Source organism: Dromiciops gliroides, chromosome 2 (genome assembly GCF_019393635.1).
Source record: "Dromiciops gliroides isolate mDroGli1 chromosome 2, mDroGli1.pri, whole genome shotgun sequence".
Classification (NCBI taxonomy): Eukaryota; Metazoa; Chordata; class Mammalia; order Microbiotheria; family Microbiotheriidae; genus Dromiciops; species Dromiciops gliroides.
Genome location: NC_057862.1, coordinates 356,791,066 through 356,811,345, shown reverse-complemented (window position 1 = coordinate 356,811,345; position 20,280 = coordinate 356,791,066). Strand labels below are relative to the sequence as shown.

The 20,280-nt window shown below is 40.9% G+C and overlaps 1 protein-coding gene across 2 annotated transcripts in view; it reads left to right on the top strand.

Moving 5' to 3' along the window:
• Positions 1-20,280, top strand: part of RASGEF1C (RasGEF domain family member 1C) — a 214,854-nt gene that overhangs the window by 184,325 nt on the left and 10,249 nt on the right. For both annotated transcript variants that reach the window (XM_043983159.1, XM_043983158.1), the window contains 6 exons: positions 3,656-3,751; positions 4,158-4,260; positions 4,368-4,447; positions 4,584-4,679; positions 14,313-14,408; positions 18,214-18,337. In XM_043983159.1, coding sequence (XP_043839094.1) covers positions 3,656-3,751; positions 4,158-4,260; positions 4,368-4,447; positions 4,584-4,679; positions 14,313-14,408; positions 18,214-18,337 — 595 coding nt within the window. The remainder of the gene's footprint in view (positions 1-3,655; positions 3,752-4,157; positions 4,261-4,367; positions 4,448-4,583; positions 4,680-14,312; positions 14,409-18,213; positions 18,338-20,280) is intronic.

Here is a 20,280-nt window from a genome sequence, read left to right as displayed (position 1 = left end):
AAAAAGCACTTTACAAATAAAATCTCATTTTATCCTCATAACCACCCTGCGAGAGAAGTTGTGCTACTATTGTGCTTATTTTATAGTTGAAGAGACTGAAGCAGCAGAGGTTAAGTGACTTGCCCAGAGTCACACAGCTAGTAAGTGTCAAGTGTCTGAGGATGGATTTGAACTCAGGTCCTCCTGACTCCAGGGCCGGTGCTCTATCCACTGCGCCACCTAGTTGCCCTAAACTCAAGTCTTTACCACTGAGCCACCTAGTCAGTAGGAGGCAAGATATGGATATAGATCAGATAGAGATTTGCTATATCGCAGAATATCATAACCTTCAGTGGCTTTTTATTGTATATCCTAGAAAGTCCCAAACTCCTTAGCCTGGGGACCTTCTACAGTCTGGCCTCAACTTACCTCTCTAACCTTGCTTCCTACTATTGTCCTTCATTCACTGAACTGCTTCAACCACACCGGATGATTTGACTGTCTTGAATGGCAGCTGCATTCTATTCCCTCCCTCTAGAATTCTCCTTCCTACCACTTTTCTATCCCCCCAGTCTTCACCTGCTGAAATCTCACCCATTCTCCAAAAGCTAACCCAAACGTTCTCTCCTCCATGAAACCTTCCCTAGTTTCATCGGTCAGAAGTTGTCCTAGCTTTCCTCTCTTCTTACAGTGCAATGGTTCTCAAAGTGTGGTCCATGGACTCTTTGGAGTTCCTAAGATTCTTTCAGAGGGTCCTTAAGGTCAAAACTATGTTCAGAATAATACTAAGATGTTATTTGCCCATTAAAATATTCCTTCCCTTTCCAACAACATATCTATTTGAGACTGGATTTTCTTCATATACCTCAACTTAAACAAGGTATTGCAACAGATTGAATGCAGAAGGAGATAGCAGAATCCAGCTGTCTTCTAGTACAGAAGTACCTCTGGTTTTATACTCATTCCTGTTAAGAGATTTTTAAAAATAAATTTTAAAATGTTTTTAATGTTAAAGAGATTTGCAAAAATAGATAAAACAATGTCACTTATCTCACTATTTTTTGCTTTGGAAAATGTAGTTATTTTTCATTAAAAATATGGCTTTTATGCAACATAATGGGTTTTGTTGTTTTAAAGAATTAATAAAAATTTTAATGAGCATTGTCAATTTCCAATATGGCAAATGTCAATAAGTATTAACTGAAATAAACAAAAGCTCTTTGAGGTCCTCAATAATTCTGAAAAGCATAAAGGGATCCTGAGTTTGAAAACTCTGAGAACCACTGACTGGCACGGAGATAGAGAAAGAACTCTCTGATGTGGTTATCTTATCATGTATTTGTGTTCTTTTCTTATCTCCCCTCCATGATTGTAAATTCTTTGAGGGTAAATCCTCTATCTTTATCATCACTGTATCTTTCTTAACCAGTAGCACAAAGCCTTGCACAGAGTTAGGCACTTGGTAAATGTTTGTTCAGTGAATCAGTCATCAAATAAGGCAGAGATGTGAACAAAGTGGCATCTTAGACAAAAAATAACCTGACAGGAGCATGCTGACATTAGTGAAAGAGGAAAGACTGGATGCAGAGAGAGTAGTTGCTTTTAGTAACAAAAGTAAAGAGGATGGACAAGCCGAGCAGTACTGTAGGAGTGGCCAAGAAAGAATCAGTTCTATAGATGCAGCAAAGAAAAAAACAATAGGTTTAATTAAGTGACTATGGGAGAGGTGGCGGGGAGGGGAGACTGTGGTCAGAGAATGATCAGAGTCAAAACTAAAGTCGTCAGAGGTCGTGGGATAAGGGAGGTCGTCTCATATGTGGACAACCAATCAACAGGTATTATTAAGTTCCTACCTAAGCACTGTGCCTAACTGATGGGGATACAAATACTAAGAAACAAACAAACAAGGAAACAGTCAAGGAGTTTCCATCCTCAAGAGGGAGAGACAATAGGTGCATATTGTGAATAAATACAAAATCATTAAATACAAAATAGTTTGGCGGGGCACTAGCATTTGAGGGAATTGGGAAAGTTTCATGTAGAAGACGGTATTTGAGCTATGTTGTAAAGAAAGATAGGGTCCCTATGAAGCAAAGATAAAGAAGGAGTGAATGATGGACATGTGGGATGGTTAGCGAAAAGGCACAGAAGTGGGAAATGGATTATTGTATTGGAAAACAGAGAAAAAGCCCATTTGGATGGATTCCAAAGTACAGGAGAGGGAGTAGTATCCACTGAGGCCAGAGGAGATCATTTGGAGCTAGGTTGTATAGGGCTTTAAAAGCTAAACAAAGAAGTTTTTATTTTGTCCTGGAGACAATAGGGAGCCACAGGAGTTGATTGAGCAGGGGAGCCACATGGTCAAATTTGGTAACAACGTGTAGGATGGACGGGAACGCTGAGAGACCTGAGAGAAGGACACTAATGGGGTGTGATGATCTAGGGGAGAGACACTGAAGGGACTGAACTGCGTGGTAGTTATGTGGGTGAAGAGAAAGGTTTGGATGCAAGAACTGTTGTGAAGGTAAAACTGAGTCAGTATGATTGGGAGCAGGTGAGGTCTCCACAGGGGAAGGATGTGTCAGTATGTAAAGAAAGCCAAGTTTCTGCTGAGTCAAACACATAGAAGAAAAAGGTGAGCTAATAGCATCAGAGTTAGAAGGAACCTAGTCCAATTCATTCCTGAACAAGCGTCCCAAACAAGCCCACAGTGTCTGAAGACCTTCAGTAAGGAGATTCACCCTTTACAAAGGCTGCTGTAAAGTGAGGAAGATATTTTTTATTTTGTTCTGTTTTTCCCCTGATATTCAGACTAAATTTGCCTCTCTGCATCTTCCATCCCTTGCTTCTTTTTTTGTGGGGCAATTGGGGTTGTGACTTGCCCAGGGTCACACAGCTAGTAAGTGTCAAATGTCTGAGGCCAAATTTGAATTCAGGACCTCCTGAATCCAGGGCCAGTGCTCTATCCACTGTACCACCTAGCTGCCCCTCCATCCTTTGCTTCTTATTGGGCCCAAATAGGTTTAGGATAAAGGCTAAAGTCCCAGTGGTGGAATGAAGTCCTATATTTACATTGAAAGGAAGAAACTGATGGAGAGGAGGAAAGAAAATAAAGTTGAAGTGAGAAGGGGATAAGGGGAGTTAGGGTTAATATGGAGCTGAGATTTATGCAATCAAGCCTTCATGTTGGCTTAGGTTTAAGGGGGATGAGCAGAAAGTCAGTGACATTTTCTACTGTGGTGTAATTAGACATGTGCTTCCTGGGGTCGGGGTCGTTTTGGGTTTTTGGTCTTTGTATCTCCAGGGTCGAGCACATTGGAAAACAGGTGCTTAATAAATGCTTATTGAATGAATGGATCTTCTAGGTCAGTTATCTTCTCTATTCCTGCAACACCCTTGCCCTATTTAATCTACTCTAAACTCTTCCCTGAAATGGTCCCTTGACCACATCCTTAATGTGTAGCCATCATCCTCCCTCCTCCTGTCTGTTTTAGGCCACGGCTTCTTAAACTTTTTCCATTCATGACTCCTTTTTGCCCGAGAAATTTTTACACGACCCTAGCTATATAGGTATACCTAACAGTGTACTGTTGCCAAATTTTTCATGACCGCCCCCCAGATTTAGCTTTGTTTTAGGCAATTCCAGCATCTCTAAATAATACATAAATCTTTCTAGTCTTGTTTCAGTGAACAGAACAAAACAAATAACCTTGAAGCCTATGTGAAATGGTTCAACCGTCTGTGTTACCTTGTGGCAACTGAAATCTGCATGGTGAGCGAAACAACCCACCCCCACCCCCACCCCTGCCTCTGTCCTGTTCAGCCCCTTGGGGTCCAGGAATAAGCAAGCCCAGGAATGAGTCTTTGCATCAATAAGCAAAGAGCCCCCAGAAGCCTAATCTGACCACAGCAGAGAGCATCCAGATTCCGCCAGCCTCTCCTGACAGTGTTCAATGAGCCATCACCTCTGTTAAGATCCATAGCGGTCCCAAATTCATAGAAAAGACTTTTACAGCTCCATCTCCTTACTTTACTAAGCAGAAACCAGGCCCAGAGAGCCTGAGTCATTTGCCCAAGGTCACACAGGTAGTAAGCAGGAGATGCCACTTTCCAGTCGGCCTCAGGGAGCCGGTCTTCCCTCCTTGACAGCAGGCGCCCTTGTCTTTGCTTCTCCCTAGCCGGCCAAAAAGAAGCAGAGAGCACAGGTGATTGAGTTCTTCATCGATGTGGCTCGGGAATGCTTCAACATTGGGAATTTCAATTCACTGATGGCAATCATCTGTGAGTAGCTGCCTCTAAATGTGGCATTTGCCCTGGGGGTGAGGAAGAGGAGGCAGACAGGCAACTGAGCAACCCCCTTTTTCCTCTCCCTTGTGTCTCTCTTCCAGCTGGTATGAACATGAGTCCTGTCTCCAGGCTAAAGAAGACATGGTCCAAAGTGAAAACAGCCAAGTTTTTCATCCTCGAGGTAAAGAGAAAGGAACCCCTGCTTCCTGACTCAGCTCTGGATGTGCTTTAAAGAATGTCTTTTTAAACTATAAGCAAGCCCAGCCACCCTTGTGTGTTGCTGGAGTAATAGGGATGTCTTCCGGTTTCATTTCCAGCACCAGATGGACCCTACGGGCAATTTCTATAACTACCGGACAGCACTGAGAGGGGCGGCCCATCGATCTCTCACTGCCCACAGCAACAGGGAGAAGGTAAGTGTGAGGGAGGGCCAAACTGCTCCAAGCCCCCCTATCCATGAGCTCTGTAGCCAGTAAAGATCTGTGGCAAGTGCATGGCGCAGAGACAGCCCTTGGTTTGGAATCAGGGGAGTTTGGTTTGGTTCTCAGCTCTAACACTTAGTAGGCCTCCACCAGTCGCGGATGACCATGGATCAGCGCCTTGAAGAGCCACAGGCCACAGTGTGGCTGTGCAGTCTGATAAGGGAGCCGAAGCTCCTGAGTGACTTATAACCGGTAACTTCCGCATCCCATGTTGTATCTACCCCATGAGGAGTAGCTGGAGTGTCCTCTCCAGGGTGCTGCCCTGGGCAGATCAATTGGAAAACAAGCTGTTGCCCATGCAGCAGGTTTTCTCTCTCCTCGACATTGGTGGATCCAAAGGAGAGGCAGAGCCAATACAGTTTGGCACCAGTGCTGTCACAGGAGTTGCCAGAGGGGTGTAATGTCCAACATCCAACTGCCTAAAGGACTCCGACTCCTGATTATTCCTCGGGGTTAACTCCCAAAGTCTTTCCCATATATGGGTATAGCTGCAAGGCAGCGGAGGTTTACAATCAGGGTTTCCTTCCCCTAGGTGGGTTGACTGCCAAGGCTAAGGAGCCCCACCTTCCCAAAGCAACTGGTTTTAAGGCACCAGTGACTCGCCTTCACCCCTTCTCCTGTTAGTAGAAACAGTTCCGCCACGAGAAGGCCAGGAATAGGGCTTCAGTTGTCAGAGGCTATTTGAGACTCACGCTATTGGAGCATTTCATAGAGAGTGGGAGCTTATCCCCACTCCCACCCCGGCATGACAAACCTTTGGAACCATCTCTAACACTTACTAGCTGATAACTGGGGAAATCAGAGAACTTACATTTGAAGGGGACCTTAGAGACCATCTGATCCAGTTTCCTCACCTTACAGATGAGAAAACTGAGGCACAGAGAAGGGGAAATGACTTGGCTCCAGTCAGATAGTTATACTATCTATCCACTGTGACAGAGCTTTGAGTCAAACCCTCGATCTCACAATGTCAAATCCAGTTCTCTTTTCATGGGAGCATCCTCACTTCACTTTTCTCAGACTCAGTTTCCCAATCTGAAAAATCCAAAAACTTAGACCCACAGGACCTACCCCAGAATATTGTTGTGAAGAAAGTTCCTGTACAGCAACATGGTACAGAGGATAGAGTCCTATACTTGAGTCTTGAATCTTGCCTCAGATACTTACTAGCTGTGTGACTCTGAGAAAACCACTTAGCCCCTCTGAGCCTCACTTTCCCCATCTGTAAAATGAGAGGGGTAGGACTCCACCTCTCAGGTCCAACTTCAATTCCAGTCTTTCTACATGAGCTCTGACGAACCCAGATAGAGCCAACAGGTTTGACAATTCCAACTCAGCCCCTCCAAAGGAGCTGTGGATCTGAGACCAAGGCTAAACCCTTGGTTTGTCCTCTCATCTTCCCCCAGTAGTCTCACTGAGAGAGGAAGGAGGGGAGAAGAACTGGGACTTAGTATGATTCCCCCCAACATTTTTAACTGGTCCCACTGATCTATATGTAGCAAATCCCTTCCCTTTGAGTAACACCATGCTTCTAGGGATGTGTGTCACTTTCCCATTTGATATCTATCACAACAGAAGAAAATCTGCAGTGAACTATGTGGTCTCATTTCTCCCCCTTGAAAAGATAATAGGACAAAGCCCCTGTGGAAATTCCGAACCTCCACTTTAGGTGACCTCATACCCAGTGAGTTAGGAGTCTCCTCGCTCAGCAAATTTGTTTACAGTCTCGTTTAGAACCAGCTGGTCTTTAACTGTCAGAAGTGATCTGGGGCCAGAATTTCAATTTTTCCTCTTGAGTGATTCAGGAATGGCCCATCTCTGCACAATGGGCTTCACTTGTCTACCCTGTGACCTACTTTATTCTGAAAACATGCATCCCCTCCTCCCCCCAGACACCTGGAACAGCCATGGTTAATCATAAGAATCTGAGAGCAAAGGATGCTGGGACTGGAGGTTCCAAAAGGCCTTTTTCTCCATCCCTCTGCTGTCACTGGAATCATTTGAAGCCATGTCAGTGAAGGATTGCATGGAAGACCTGAGGCAGTTTAGCCTGGAGAAGAGAAGATTTAGGGGAAGGGAGAAGTCTTAGCTTTATTCAAGTATTTGAAGGGCTCTCCAGTGAAAAATGGATTAGACTTGTCCTATCTGGCCATATAGCACCACATGAAGAACAATGGGAGAAAGTAAGAAGATGGAAAAATTTGGTTCAATGTTGAGAAAAACTTCCTGACATTTAAAGCTTCCCTGAAATAGAATGGGATATCCCAGGAGATAGAGTTTCCCTTCACAGGACTATGGATTTAGGGATAAGAGGGACCTTGGAGAGCATTTTAGCAGGCCCTCTCATTTTACAGATGAAGAAATTGAGGCACAATAGCTTGCCTAGGTTGAGGAAGCTAGGCCTGGCTCCCATTGCCTTGACTTTGAGCCCAGAGTGTTGTCCAGTATACCATGATGTTACTCTTGAGTCATGCTGGACCAAGAGAGCAGTCATATGGGATTTTTTTTTTGGTTCTTTGTTTTTTAGCAGGGCAATGAGTATTAAGTGACTTGCCCAGGGTCACACAGCTAGTGTCAAGTGTCCAAGGTCATATTTGAACTCAGGTCCTCCTGAATCCAGGACCAGTACTTTATCCACTGTGCCATCTAGCTGCACCCAGTCATATGTTTTTTAACCCACTTTCTCAGTTGGACTTCTCATACATGGTGTGGAGGCCACAGTGGATAGAGTGTTGGGATCAGGAAAACCTGAATTCAAATCACAGACTCTGACATTTGTGTGGCCCTAAACAAGTTACATAACCTCTGTTTGCCTCAGTTTCCTTGATTATAAAATGAGGATCACAAAAGCACCTACATCCTACAGTTGTAAGAATCAAAGTAGATATTTGTAAAGTGCTTACTATAGTGCATGGCACATAAAAAATGCATATTCCCTTCCCCTAATCTCAGTCATTTTCAGTCTTGTCTGACTCTTTGTGACTCTATTATGGGGTTTTCTTGGCAAAGATACTGGAGTGGTTTGCTATTTCCTTCTCCAACTCATTTTACAGATGAAAAACTGAGGCAAATAGGGTTAAGTGACTTGTTTAGTGTCACAGCTATTAAGTGCCTGAGGCTGAATTTGAACTCAAGTCTTCCTGACTCCAGGCCCAGTACTCTATCCACTGTGGCACCTAGCTGCCCCCTAATCTCAGTACCACTGGGCAAAAAAATATTCCTTAACAGAATCCTCTGGAATAGGTATTCCCACCTCAGCTACCTGTAGTCCTATGCATGGTCATTTCCCTTTCCCTTCTAACTTGTTTTTAACTTGTAATAGCTGACATTTATAGAGCACTTTAAGTCTACAAAGAACTTTATTTATTTAGACATATAATCTCATTGGAGTCTCACAGCAACCCAGTGAGATCAGTGCTATTATTATCCCTGATATTTTAAAGGTGAAGAAACTGAGTCTGAGAGGGATTAAGTGACTTACCCAAAGTTATTCAGTATCTGAGATAGCATTTGAATCCAGGTCTTCCTGACTCCAAGTCCAGGTATCCACTATTGCATGCTGGTACTCAGGTACATGGGGATGAGGACTTAGTGAAAAAAAAACTCTCTGCATCCTTGTAAAGAGGAGATGTGGTATTCAGTTAAGAATGAATAAATCAGGGGACAGCTAGGTCGTGCAGTGGATAAAGCACTGGCTTTGGATTCAAAAGGACCTGAGTTCAAATCCAACCTCAGCCACCTGACACTTACTAGCTGTGTGACTCTGGGCAAGTCACCTAACCCTCATTGCACCACCAAAAAACAAAAAGAATGAATAAATCAATCAATCAGTAAACACTTATTAAGGGTCTCTTATGTGCCAGGGATCATGCTAGGGATAATCATAATAATCAAGAACAATAACTAGCATTTATATACCACTTTAAGGTTTGCTTTACAGATATTCTCATTTAATCCTCATAATAACCTTGGGAGATAGATACTATTATGAGAAAACTGAAGCAGACAGAGGCTAATTGCCTATAGCCACAAGCTAATAAATGTCTGAGGCCACATTGGAACTCAAGTCTTCCCGATTACAAGTCTAGCACTCTACCCACTGCATCACCTACTGCCTATAAAACACAGACAAAAATGAAATAGCTCCTGCCTTCAGGGATCTTACCTTCTATTAGAGAAAAACATGCACATATATAAGTACCTATGAGAAATATATAAAAGAAATACATGATAATTGGGTGGAAGGGATCTAGAAAAGCTAATGTGTAAGGTGGTGCTTGGTTGGTTCTTGTTCGTCCTTCTCGAAGATGACCAAAATGTTATCATTATGCTAGAGTCAAGTTACAGTGTGTCCGATTGTGGCTGATCGGACTAATACGAGCTCGGAATGTTCTACCACAAGTCAGGCACAAATAATCCCACATGAATATTTGAGTTGGATTCTCTAAATTTGTGCATTTTGAGTTTCTTTTGAGCTATTTCAATTCTGCTTTGCTCATAGAGTATTTTGCCCCTTCTCTGATGCGGGCACACCATGCTGGGAGTTCCTGTGCCAGTGTTTCCCATATCATGCAATCAATCCCAAAGTTCTTCAGAGAGCCGTTGAGAGTGTACTTGTATCATTTTTTCTGACCACCATGTGAGTGCTTGCCTTGTATTAGTTCTCCATAAAATAGTCTTTTAGGCAATCACACATTTGGCATTCAAATAACATGGCCAGCCCATTAGAGTTGTGCTCTCTGCAGTAGAGTTTGAATGCTTGGCACTTTAATTTGAGAAAGGACCTCAGTGTCTGGTATCTTATCCTGCCAAGTGATCTTCAGAATCTTCCTAAGACAATTCAAATGGAATTCAGTTTCCTAGTGGTGCTTGAGCTGAGTATTGAAAGAAACAAGAGATTCTAAGAGGTGGAGGTAAAGGAATACATCCAGGCATGGAACATCCAGCCCCTCCAAAGATATGGAAATAGAAAAAATAGTATCATGTGTAAGGAACAGCAAGAAAACGAATTCAGTGGATTATAGAGATGGTGGGACGGGTAACAATGTATACTGAGGCTAGAAAAGGGAGGTCAGAACCAGAGTATAAGGGACTTTAAGTGCTAAACAGAGGAATTTGTATTTGACCCTTCCACCATCCCACTCTGCTTGTCCATTTTCAGATGACTCAGAGCTGGAAGAATAGCTATTGTTCAATGTCAGGATCTAAAAAGATCTAGATAAGCTAGAACAATGGGTCCAGAAGAAGGCAGCCAAAATGATAAGAGAACTGGTAACCAAGTTGTGGGAGGATCATTCGAAGGAATTGGTGATGTTCCCCCTAGAGAAGAGAAGAGGTGTCAGGGATGTGGTCACTGATAATTGTGTTTAAATATTTGAGAAGCCATCATGCAGAAGAACAATTAAACAGACTCTTCTTGGCTCCAGAGAGCAGAACTAGGAAAAGGGCATGAAAGTTGAAGAGAAGATTTCAGCTTGATGTAAGGGGATAGTGTGGTTGTAGAGGGAAGCCTTAGTCAGGGATGAGTTTAGAGGGCTTCTGGGATTCCTTATGATTCTGTGATTCTGCCTAAGGCAGGCTTTGCTGTCTGGGTCATTAAAAGAATAGTAGAGGCCTGGTAATGTAGAAGATGCTCAAGATAGAGGGACAGTGTGTGGAGCTAAACTGATTGTGCTGATAGTTCTTTTTTGCCTCAATGTATATAAATGTAGATGAAGATGGGAATAGTCAGTATTGGAGAAGTGGGGGAAGATAAGTGTGCTGGTACATTGTTGGTGGAGCTGTGAATCAATAGAACCATTCTAAATGCAACTTGGAATTATGTAATAAAATAACTAAACTGCCCATGCCCTTTGATACAGAGATTCTAATATTCCAAGGAGGCTATTGATAAGAAGAAAGATCCCATATACCTCAAAATATGTCTAGCAGAACTTTTTGTAGTAGAAAAGAATTATAAGCAAAGTGGATATCCATCCATTAGGAAATAAACAAATTATAGTACAGGAATGTAATGAAATATTACTGTGCTGTTGTTGTTATTCAGTTATGGCTCATTATGGCCCCTTTTTTGGCAAAGATACTAGAGTGCAGTTTGACATTTCCTTGTCCAGCCCATTTGACAGATGAGGAAACTGAGGCAGAGTTAAGTGAATTGCCCAAGGTCACACAGCTAGATTTGAACTGAGGCTAGATTTGAACTCAGAAAATTAGTCTTCCTGACCCCAGGCCCAACACTTTATCCACTACACCCCCTAGATGCCCTTTACTGTGCTATAAGAAGCTACAGATACAATGATTGCAAAGAAGTTTGGAAAGACTTACATGAACTGATTCAAAGTGAAGTGAACAGAGCCACGAAAATAATATACAAGATGACTACAACAATATAAACAATATGCTACACAGAGAACAACCATCACAAAATAATCAAAAACACATGTTGTAAAATTATAAAGATCATGCTTGACCCCAAAGAAATCTAATTCTTGTTTGTTTGGGGGGAATGAAGAATTGCCCATCATTTGTCATTCACTTCAGGGATCACCAGAACTTTGAATTAGAATTTCAAGAAAGTGCAGATTCTAACCAGCTCAGCCCCACCAAACAAATGCATACATCTTGGAATGATAATTTTTATAGCTATTGAGACCCTGAACAAATGCGGTTTAAATTACTCAGCTTGCTGAGTTTGGGATTTGAATGATTTTTTTTTTTAAGAGCTCCACACAAAAGATTGAGATAAAGCTCAGGGTAGCTTTTCAGAGCAGAACCTGTGAGATGAATAACTTAAGGCTCTAATTGATTGGTTAATTTGACATGCAGATGGGTCATGCTTTTAAAGGAGCACATGAACAGACTAGCAAGGGCTCTTGGCGTGCATCGCATTTTAAAACAGGGCTTACAAGGAGACAAGCAGGGGAAGAATAAGACTTGGGTAGAGGCTGCTACAGACACCACATCAAGTTCAAGAGCTGGGGCTCAGCAACTATTTCCTAGTGAAGGAATTTGATTCAAACCAAATAACCCTCTTGCCATGGAAAAGTACCGAGTAATTGTGGATTCTTCTAAACTGACTATTCATTAAGCCTTCCTGCAGTCAGATTGTAGGCCATTAAAGGACCCTAAGAGACCATGTAGTAGAAATTCCTCATTTTTATAGATGGGGAAACTGAGAATTGTAGAGGGATCATAGGATCATAGATACAGGGCTAAGAAGGAGCTTAAAGGCCATTTAGCCTAACCTTCTCATTTTTACAGATGAGAAAACTGAGGCCAAGAGTGGTTAAGTGATTTCCCTGAAATCACACAGGGTGACAGTGCTGGGATTCAAAACCAGTTCTTCTGACTCTTTTGTTGTTCGGTCTTGTCGGACTCTTTGTGGCTCCATTGGGGGTTTTCTTGGCAGAGATACTGGAGCAGTTTGCTATTTCCTTCTCCAGCTCATTTTACAGATGAGGAAACTGAGGCAAACAGGGCTAAGTGACTTACCCAGGGTCACACAGCTAGCTGTCTGAGGTCAGATTTTAACTCAGGAAGATCATCTTCCTGACCCCAGTCCCTGAACTCTAAGCACTGTGCCGCCTAGCTGCTACCCTCTTCTGATTAAAAATCCAACTGTCTCCCCTTAAACCATTTCAGCATAATTCCCAATTTATGATTTACTGTCACTTCCTTCTTATTTGACCCCAACATCTTTATCTGATGCACTATCTTTGCTGATGGAGCCTAGACACCTCCAAAGTAAGCTGCCTATACTCCATCCTATGTCCCTGGGCTCTGATAGGTGAGCCAGGAACCAAGACACTATATCACTTCCTTTGCTTCTTTCCAACCCTAGCTAACCATAGGTGATATCTTTCCCTATTAGAGTTCAAATACTTATTTTCCCAACACTTAGCAGTGGTTACCTCATAGTAAGTATGCAATAAATACTTTCACTCATTGTTTTACAGATTAACACATTGGGGGTGTCAATAATCCAGTGGGGTTCAGTGAAAAGAAGGCAGGATTTAGAGTCAGATAGTCTGGGTTTGAAACTCAACTTTGCTCATTACTACTTGTGTGACCTTGGGTGTGCCTTTTCTCTATTCTGGGCCTCCATCCCCATCTGTAAATTGAGGAAATTAATTACTCTCAGCTTTATTTTCCTCATCTGTAAAATGAAGATAATAATAGTACCGACATCACAGCATTGGATAATATATATGAAGCACTTTGCCAACCATAAAATACTATATAAATACTTTATCATCATTATTATCACCATCAATTTACACATGAGAAAACTGAGGCTCAGGGAAATTAGATGACTTACCCAAGGTTGTGCAAGTGGTGAGCATCAGAGGCAATATTTGAACCTATATGGTCTGACTCTGTTTCTTTAACCATCAAATAAAGATGATAATCCCTTGCCTACTTCCTGGGCAGAACTGTAACTAGGGTGGGGTAGCTGGGCCTTTGCTTAAGGGTGGCAAAATTAAGACAGTACTGATACCACTTCTTCTCATTCAGCAGCATAGAAACAGCTAAACTTAGCATATACTTAGTAGGAATAGAGTAGGAAACTCCCAGATGGAATACAAAACAAGCCCACCTGTTACCTTGTTTTCCTCTATAGTGGAGTGGCCCTGCTAGATCTCTAGATCTGTTTCCCTCACCCTAACTGAATTTCCATAAAAACAGATTTAAATATCTGTAGCAGATATTTTATGGTAGCAAAGAATTGGAAATTAAGAGGATGCCCATCAATTGGGGAGTGGCTGGACAAGTTGTGGTATATGATCTTACCATATTACAATGGAATATTATTGTGCTATAAGAAATGATGAGTAAGATAGTGTCAGGAAAACCTGGGAAGATTTATATAAACTGATACAAAATGAAGTGAACAGAACCAAAAGAACATTGTATATAGTAACCACAACATTGTAACAATAATCAACTGTGAAAGACTTAGCTACTCTGACCAGTACAATGATCCATGATGATTCCAAAGGACCCAAGGTGAAAAAATGTTATCCACCTCAAGAGAGAGAACTGAGTAAAGGTTGAAGCATACTTTTTTCATCTTTGTTTATTTTTCTTTCTTTTTCCCTCTACGACAAGGTTAATGTGAAAATATGTTTTATATGACTTCATATGTATAATGGATATCATATTTCTTGCCTTCTCAATAGATGAGGAAGAGAGCAGGGAGGAGAGAATTTGGAACTAAAACTTTAAATATTTTTTTAAAGTAGATTTGAGGGTATTTTTCATGCTGCTTCCCCCAGTCTACTTTTCTGATGTTTGTCTAGGCTCTAAAAGGTTTGTAGCAGTTCCGATGCTTGGAGGAGCTATTGAAATGAAGGGTGGAAGCTGATTTATAAACTCTGAAGTGCTGTACACAAGGCCTGATTGTCACTGTTGCAGCCTTCAACTATAATTTATAAGAGCAAATGAATTTTGACAACTGCTTGTTTTACTTCTGTTGCATGAGGTAGAAAAGTTTCAATAACTTTTTTCTCTCAACTGACTCTCTCCTTCAGATGAAAAAATGCTCCTCTCTCCTTTGCTTCACAGATTGTCATTCCTTTCTTCAGCCTGCTAATCAAAGACATATACTTTCTGAACGAAGGATGTGCCAACCGCCTTCCAAATGGACACGTCAACTTTGAAGTAAGATTGAAAACCTCTCCTGACCCTCTCTGTTTCTGGCATTCTGCCTGGTGCCGAATATCTCAACTTCTATCATCCCAACAAAGCAAGCAAGTCATGAGCATGTATTAAGTGCCTACTGTATGCTAGGCACTGTGGGTTACAAATACAAAGAATGAAATGGTCATTTTATCTAGAGAGACAACAAATACCTACATAAGTATATACTGAATAAATAGGAATCAGGACAATCAGTACAATGAATGCAAGATAGTTCAAATTTTAGATAAGAAAACAGACTCAGAGAAATTATTTTTCCCCCAGGATGACACAGCTTGTGAAAATACACAGCTAGGTAAGAGGGAAGCCAATCTGCATTAGAAGACAAACTCTGATGATCAAGAGTTTGATAATTTTATTTTGAACTTAAATACCTCCTAAAAAGAGCATTTCTATATGCACAACAGAACACAAAAGGGATTATATACAAAACTAAAGATCACCTTATATGCCTCTTTATTTTTTTAAAAACTGTGTAAGAAATGCTACAAAATGCTTTCAAAACCGTCCTGTTTGGACTTCCTTTCATCTTCCTTTTGTTTTCTGTGCACTCAAAACAATGTTTTATGCCCTCCTCCTTTTGAGGGGCATTATTATTGTTAACTTATACTCTCTCAACAAACCTCCCCTCTCCAATTTAAAAGAAAAACAAAGAAAGGGAAAAAACCCTTCTAACAAATATGCATAGTTGAGCAAAATGTTTCCATACAATGTCCATATCTAAAAATGTGTGTCTGTTCCCGTGCCTTGAATCTATCATCTCTCTGTCATAAGCAAGATAACAAGGTTCACCATAAGTCCTCTGGAGACATGCTTAGTCACTGCATTGATCAAAGTTCTTAAGTCTTTTGCAGTTATTTTTCTTTGCAATTTAGTTATCTGTGTCCAGGGGCAGCCAAGAGGCACAGTAGATAGAGCATCTGACTTGGAGTCAGGAAGACCTGAGTTCAGATTTAACCTTAGACACTAGTTATGAAACCCTAGGCTAGTCACTTTAATCTCTTTTCGCCTTGGTTTCCTCATCTGTAAAATAAGGATAATTATAACACCTACCTTGCAGTGTTATTGTGAGGATCGAATGAGATAATTGTAAAGCACTTAGCACAGCCAGCACATACCACATAGTAAGTGTTATATAAGTATGAGTTATCATGAATTGTTCTCCCAGTTCTATGTACTTCACTCTGCATTAATTCATATTAACCAGGGTTTTCTGAAAAAAATTGGGGTAGGGACAGCTAGGTGGCACAGTGGATAAAGCCCTGGAGTCAGGAGGACCTGAGTTCAAATCCAACTTCAGACACTTGACACTGGCTGTGTGACCCTGGGCAAGTCACTTAACCCTCATTGTCTTGACAAAAAAAAAGTTCTAATTTTTAAAAATGTGTTTGTTATATATTACAGCATTGTAATATTTCATCACATTCATATAGAATTTGTTCGGGCCATTCCCCAATTGATCAGCAACCCCTTAGATTCCAGGTCTTTGATTTTTTTTTCCTTCTTTTGATTCTTCCCCCTTCACCTCCAGCCCCATTTCAGAATCAGAAAACTGTTTTTCTTGTGACTATTTCTTTTCTAATATTATATCTTCCCTTTTAACATCATCCCCACCCCCTTCTTACTTCCCTATTGAAGTTGATTTCTACACCAAACTGGGTGTATGTAGTATATATTTGTGTGTATGTGTGAATGTTTTCAACACCTCTGTTTCAGACAAAAGTGACGCCCAATTTCTCATCCCTTTTTGTATACCCATTTTCTCATACTTCTCAATTGTGAGAAATAGTAAGTTTTACCCCCTCCCTCCTCCTTTTTCTACCACTATATTCCTTCCCTTTATATTCTCTTTCTTCTTTTCAAATCCTCAGAACAGAACCAGTCCACTCCCAGATGCTGTTTTTCTTGTTTAATTCCCTTAGATCTGAAAGAATACTTGTTTCTTCTCCCCGATTAGAATGTTAGCACCAAAACATCACACAGTCCCTTCCAATTGCTCAAATAAATTTACTTTTCTAGATTTCTCTTGACTTATTTGAATTTTTAAATTCCTATGTGGCTTTGGTCTTTTTTTCTCAGAAATGCTTAAAAATTCTCTATTTCATTATGAATCTTTTTTTCCTCTATAGGACTATACTCAGCTTTGCAGGGTAAGTTATTCTTGGTTATAAGCCCATTTATTTTGCCTTTTTGGAAAACTAAACTCCAATATCTCCTCTTTTTTCTTTTTCTTCCTTTTTTGTAGAAGCTATTATATCATGTATTATTTTGACTATGATTCCTTGGTACTTGAACTGCTGTTTTTCTGGCTGCTTAACAAAATTTTTTCTTTGACATAAAAGCTCAGGATATAGGCTATGACATTTCTGGGACTTTTTCAGGTTATCAATGGTTTCTTTCTATCTTTACTTTGATCTGGGCAATCTGTGATTTCTTATCCAGGGTTTTTCTTTCATCTGTTTCAGGGACTCTGATAATTAAATTATCTCTCCTTGACCCGTTTTCTAGATAAGTTGTTTTTGCTATCAAATAACTTACATTTTCTTCAGAGGTTTTTCCCCCCAAGCTTTTGATTTTGTTCTAATATTTCTTGCTGTCTCATGGAATCATTGATTTGTTTGGACTATTCTGGTTTTCACAGAGTCCATTACTTGGTTTAGTTTTCCACTTTCTCTTCTAAGTTATTTAGTCTCCTCCTTATTCTTTTCTTAAGACCTTTTTATTTTACCTCTTGGCCTCATTTCTTCTAAGTATACAATTCTAGGTATAGAAACCCATTTTTCCCCATTGAGTCACTGCCTACAATAATTACAGAGTTAGTCTCTCCTCTTTTGGTGATATCTCTAGATTTATAATATTTTAAAATTTTTATCAATGTTTCCTTTAGCTTACTCATTTCTCCATCTTTAGTTCCTGAACTGGAGCTTTATACCAGAGCCAAGCTCTGCTCCTCCCCATACTTTTGGATAGGGTGAACAGCCCTATTTGGGTTTCTGTCCTCACTTCCTTCTACTAGGGTTAGGCCACATTGGATCTTTGAGGTTCATAGCACTGGATCTTTAGGGCCGCCTCTTGCACAACAGAACACAGTGCTAGGGTCCTTGGAACCCTTGGTTATCCAAATCTGATCCACATTCATACTGGTTAGTATATCATCACCACTAATCACTTTGCATTATGGGAGAATGAAAGGGGAAAACACCCCAGCTGTGGGTTTTCAACCACCCTAGAGCTTTCTCCAGGGACCCCTCATATATTACTATGAGGGGCTCTCTGTCAGAGCCCTACAGGTTACATGTGTCAACCCAGAAAGCTATGTTTGTCTGTGCTGGCACTGGCTTTCCTGGCATTCTATTGGACTGATGGCTGACTTTTGTGCAGTTATGATGTAGAGGAAGTCATTTAATGTAGTTTCTCAATGAATTTTTTGAACATTAATCAGTCTGGTGTGAAACATTACCAGATCGGGGCTTCGTGTAGGAGATAATTCTTAAGCTAAGCTCTGGAGGAAGCTAGAAAGTCACAGAGGCAGAGGCAAGACAGAAGTGCATGCCAGGCATGGGTAAACAGCCTGTGCAAAGACACAAGACAGAAGATAGGATGTTATCAAGAAGGCCAGGTTGGCCAGACTATAGAGTCCACAAAAGGGAGTAATGCATAATAAGCCTGGAAAGGTAAGTTGGAGCCAAACTGTGAAGGATTTTAAATGCCAAATGAAATTTATATTTGCCTCCTATCAACCTTTTTTAAAAATTATTTTTCCTAGAAATTTCTGGAGCTGTCTAAACAAGTTGGGGAATTTATAACATGGAAACAAGTGGAATGCCCATTTGAACAAGATCCCAACATCACCCACTACTTACACACGGCTCCCATCTTCACTGAGGATGGTAAGTAGTCTCTTTTCTCCCTTTATACATGGCGTATGTCTCTGCCTTTGTTTCTGTTGTCTTCTTCTTCTCTTCCTCTCCTCCTTTTATTATTGTTGTTGTTAATTATAGCAGTATTCTTGGCCCTTTTATCTCAACAATTGCATAAAAGACTCAGCCTTGTCCTAGACAGGACAGGAAATATTCCTTCTGTAGTCACAGCCCTGACCTCTCTAGTCCCAGCAACCACTCTCATAGTCATGACTCATAGACTCAGCTGTTCTATGGGACAGGAATCCTAATTGGATTGAGTTTTTCCCTTTAGAGATGAGTTTTAAAAGATGTGCTTTTGGGCCCTCAGTTTGGAATAATATGATGAACCAAATTCTAGCCTGTTCCCAGATCTAGGATGTAGATTGGCAGAGCTGAAAGGGGTCTTAGAACTTAGAAAGTCGGAGCTGAGAGGGACCCTTGAAGACAAAATGACAGAGCTGGAAGGGGTCTTAGGACATAGAATATGACAACTGGAAGGGGCTCTAAAGTAGAACATAGAAAGTCATAACTACAAGATTTCATAGTACCATCCCCTTATTTTATTAATGAGGAAGAAATTGAGAACTAGTTAGTTGAAGTTACTTCCTCCGGGTCACACAGATGGTTCTAGTGGGGCTGGGACTCCAAGCCAGGTCTTCTGACTCCAGCTGTCAAAATCCTGATGGTTTTACTTTGGTATAGTTTCTCCTGTCAGAGCAGCATTGATAATTCTCTTTCATTTTGAAAGGTTTTTGGACCCATCCAAGTTAATCAGGATAGGCATCTGTGCCTCCCCAGAATGCATGAAAGTCACAACATAGCAAGGAAAATTAGGCTCAGCAGATTGCCTAAAAGCAGTCATTAACATGATTAAAGGGAGTGGGACAGACTAGGCTAACTGTAGCCAGGCTTAGTGTCCTGAGGGTAGGTAGGTGGAAGACGTGGCTAACTCCTGCTGGCCTTCAAAGGTTACCAGGCTGGGATAGGAACTAACCTCTGTGCCCTTCATTACTTCCACTCCCTTTTCTCCCATTACAAGGCCGGTTCAAATTAGCTTCAAGGAGAGGGCCACATTTCAAGTCAGTAGGACACTTGACCTGCACCCCCCACCAAGGCTGAAATGCAAGGAGAAGATGAAGGGGAGGGAAAGCCAGAGCTGATCCGATTATAAGCCCACAGAGAAAAAAAAAGTGCAGAATGTATTCCATAATGAAAAGGAAGGAATACTAAAAGATGTGGGAGGAAATATATATTTATAGACCAGAAGGAACCACAGAGCACACAGCTGTTCCACAGCCCGGCCAGAATGAGAAATGTACAGGTGTGCTTTGGTTTAGGCAAGTCAAGGGCAGATCTAATGTCTGTAAAAAAAATTTTTTAATAAAAAATGTTAAGATCCTTTAAAATTCACTAAGGGAGTCAGTTGGCTTTTTTTTAAAAAAAAACAAAGTTTTATTATTTTTCTTTTTAAGCAAATATGTTGGATTTGGAGTCAAAAGACCTGGGTTCAAATTGCAACTCTGTGTGAGGTCTGGCCTCACAAAGGTCAATTAACCTCTCTGGGCCTCTGTTTCTTTTTCTGTGAAATGAGTGGGGTGGATTAAATAACCTCTGAGTTTCCTTCTAGTTCAGAATCTCAGATCTTACAGGTTTAGATTTTGCCTTACAAAGAGATTAAAAATGATTTATAATTTTAGAATGCTACAATATGCAAGTAACAATAACCAATTGTGGTTTCTCCTTACTTATCCCCTTTCAGTCTTTGAGATTACTAATTCATATGTATGTAATTACTTAGTTGTGACCAATATGTATGTTTTTTCCACACTTATCTTCACCGTTGCATAATAGAAATCATCATCCTTGGATGGGTCTGTTTTATAAACTCCAGTTTTTACATAGCAGGTTTTCTTAAATTGGGGCACACCTAC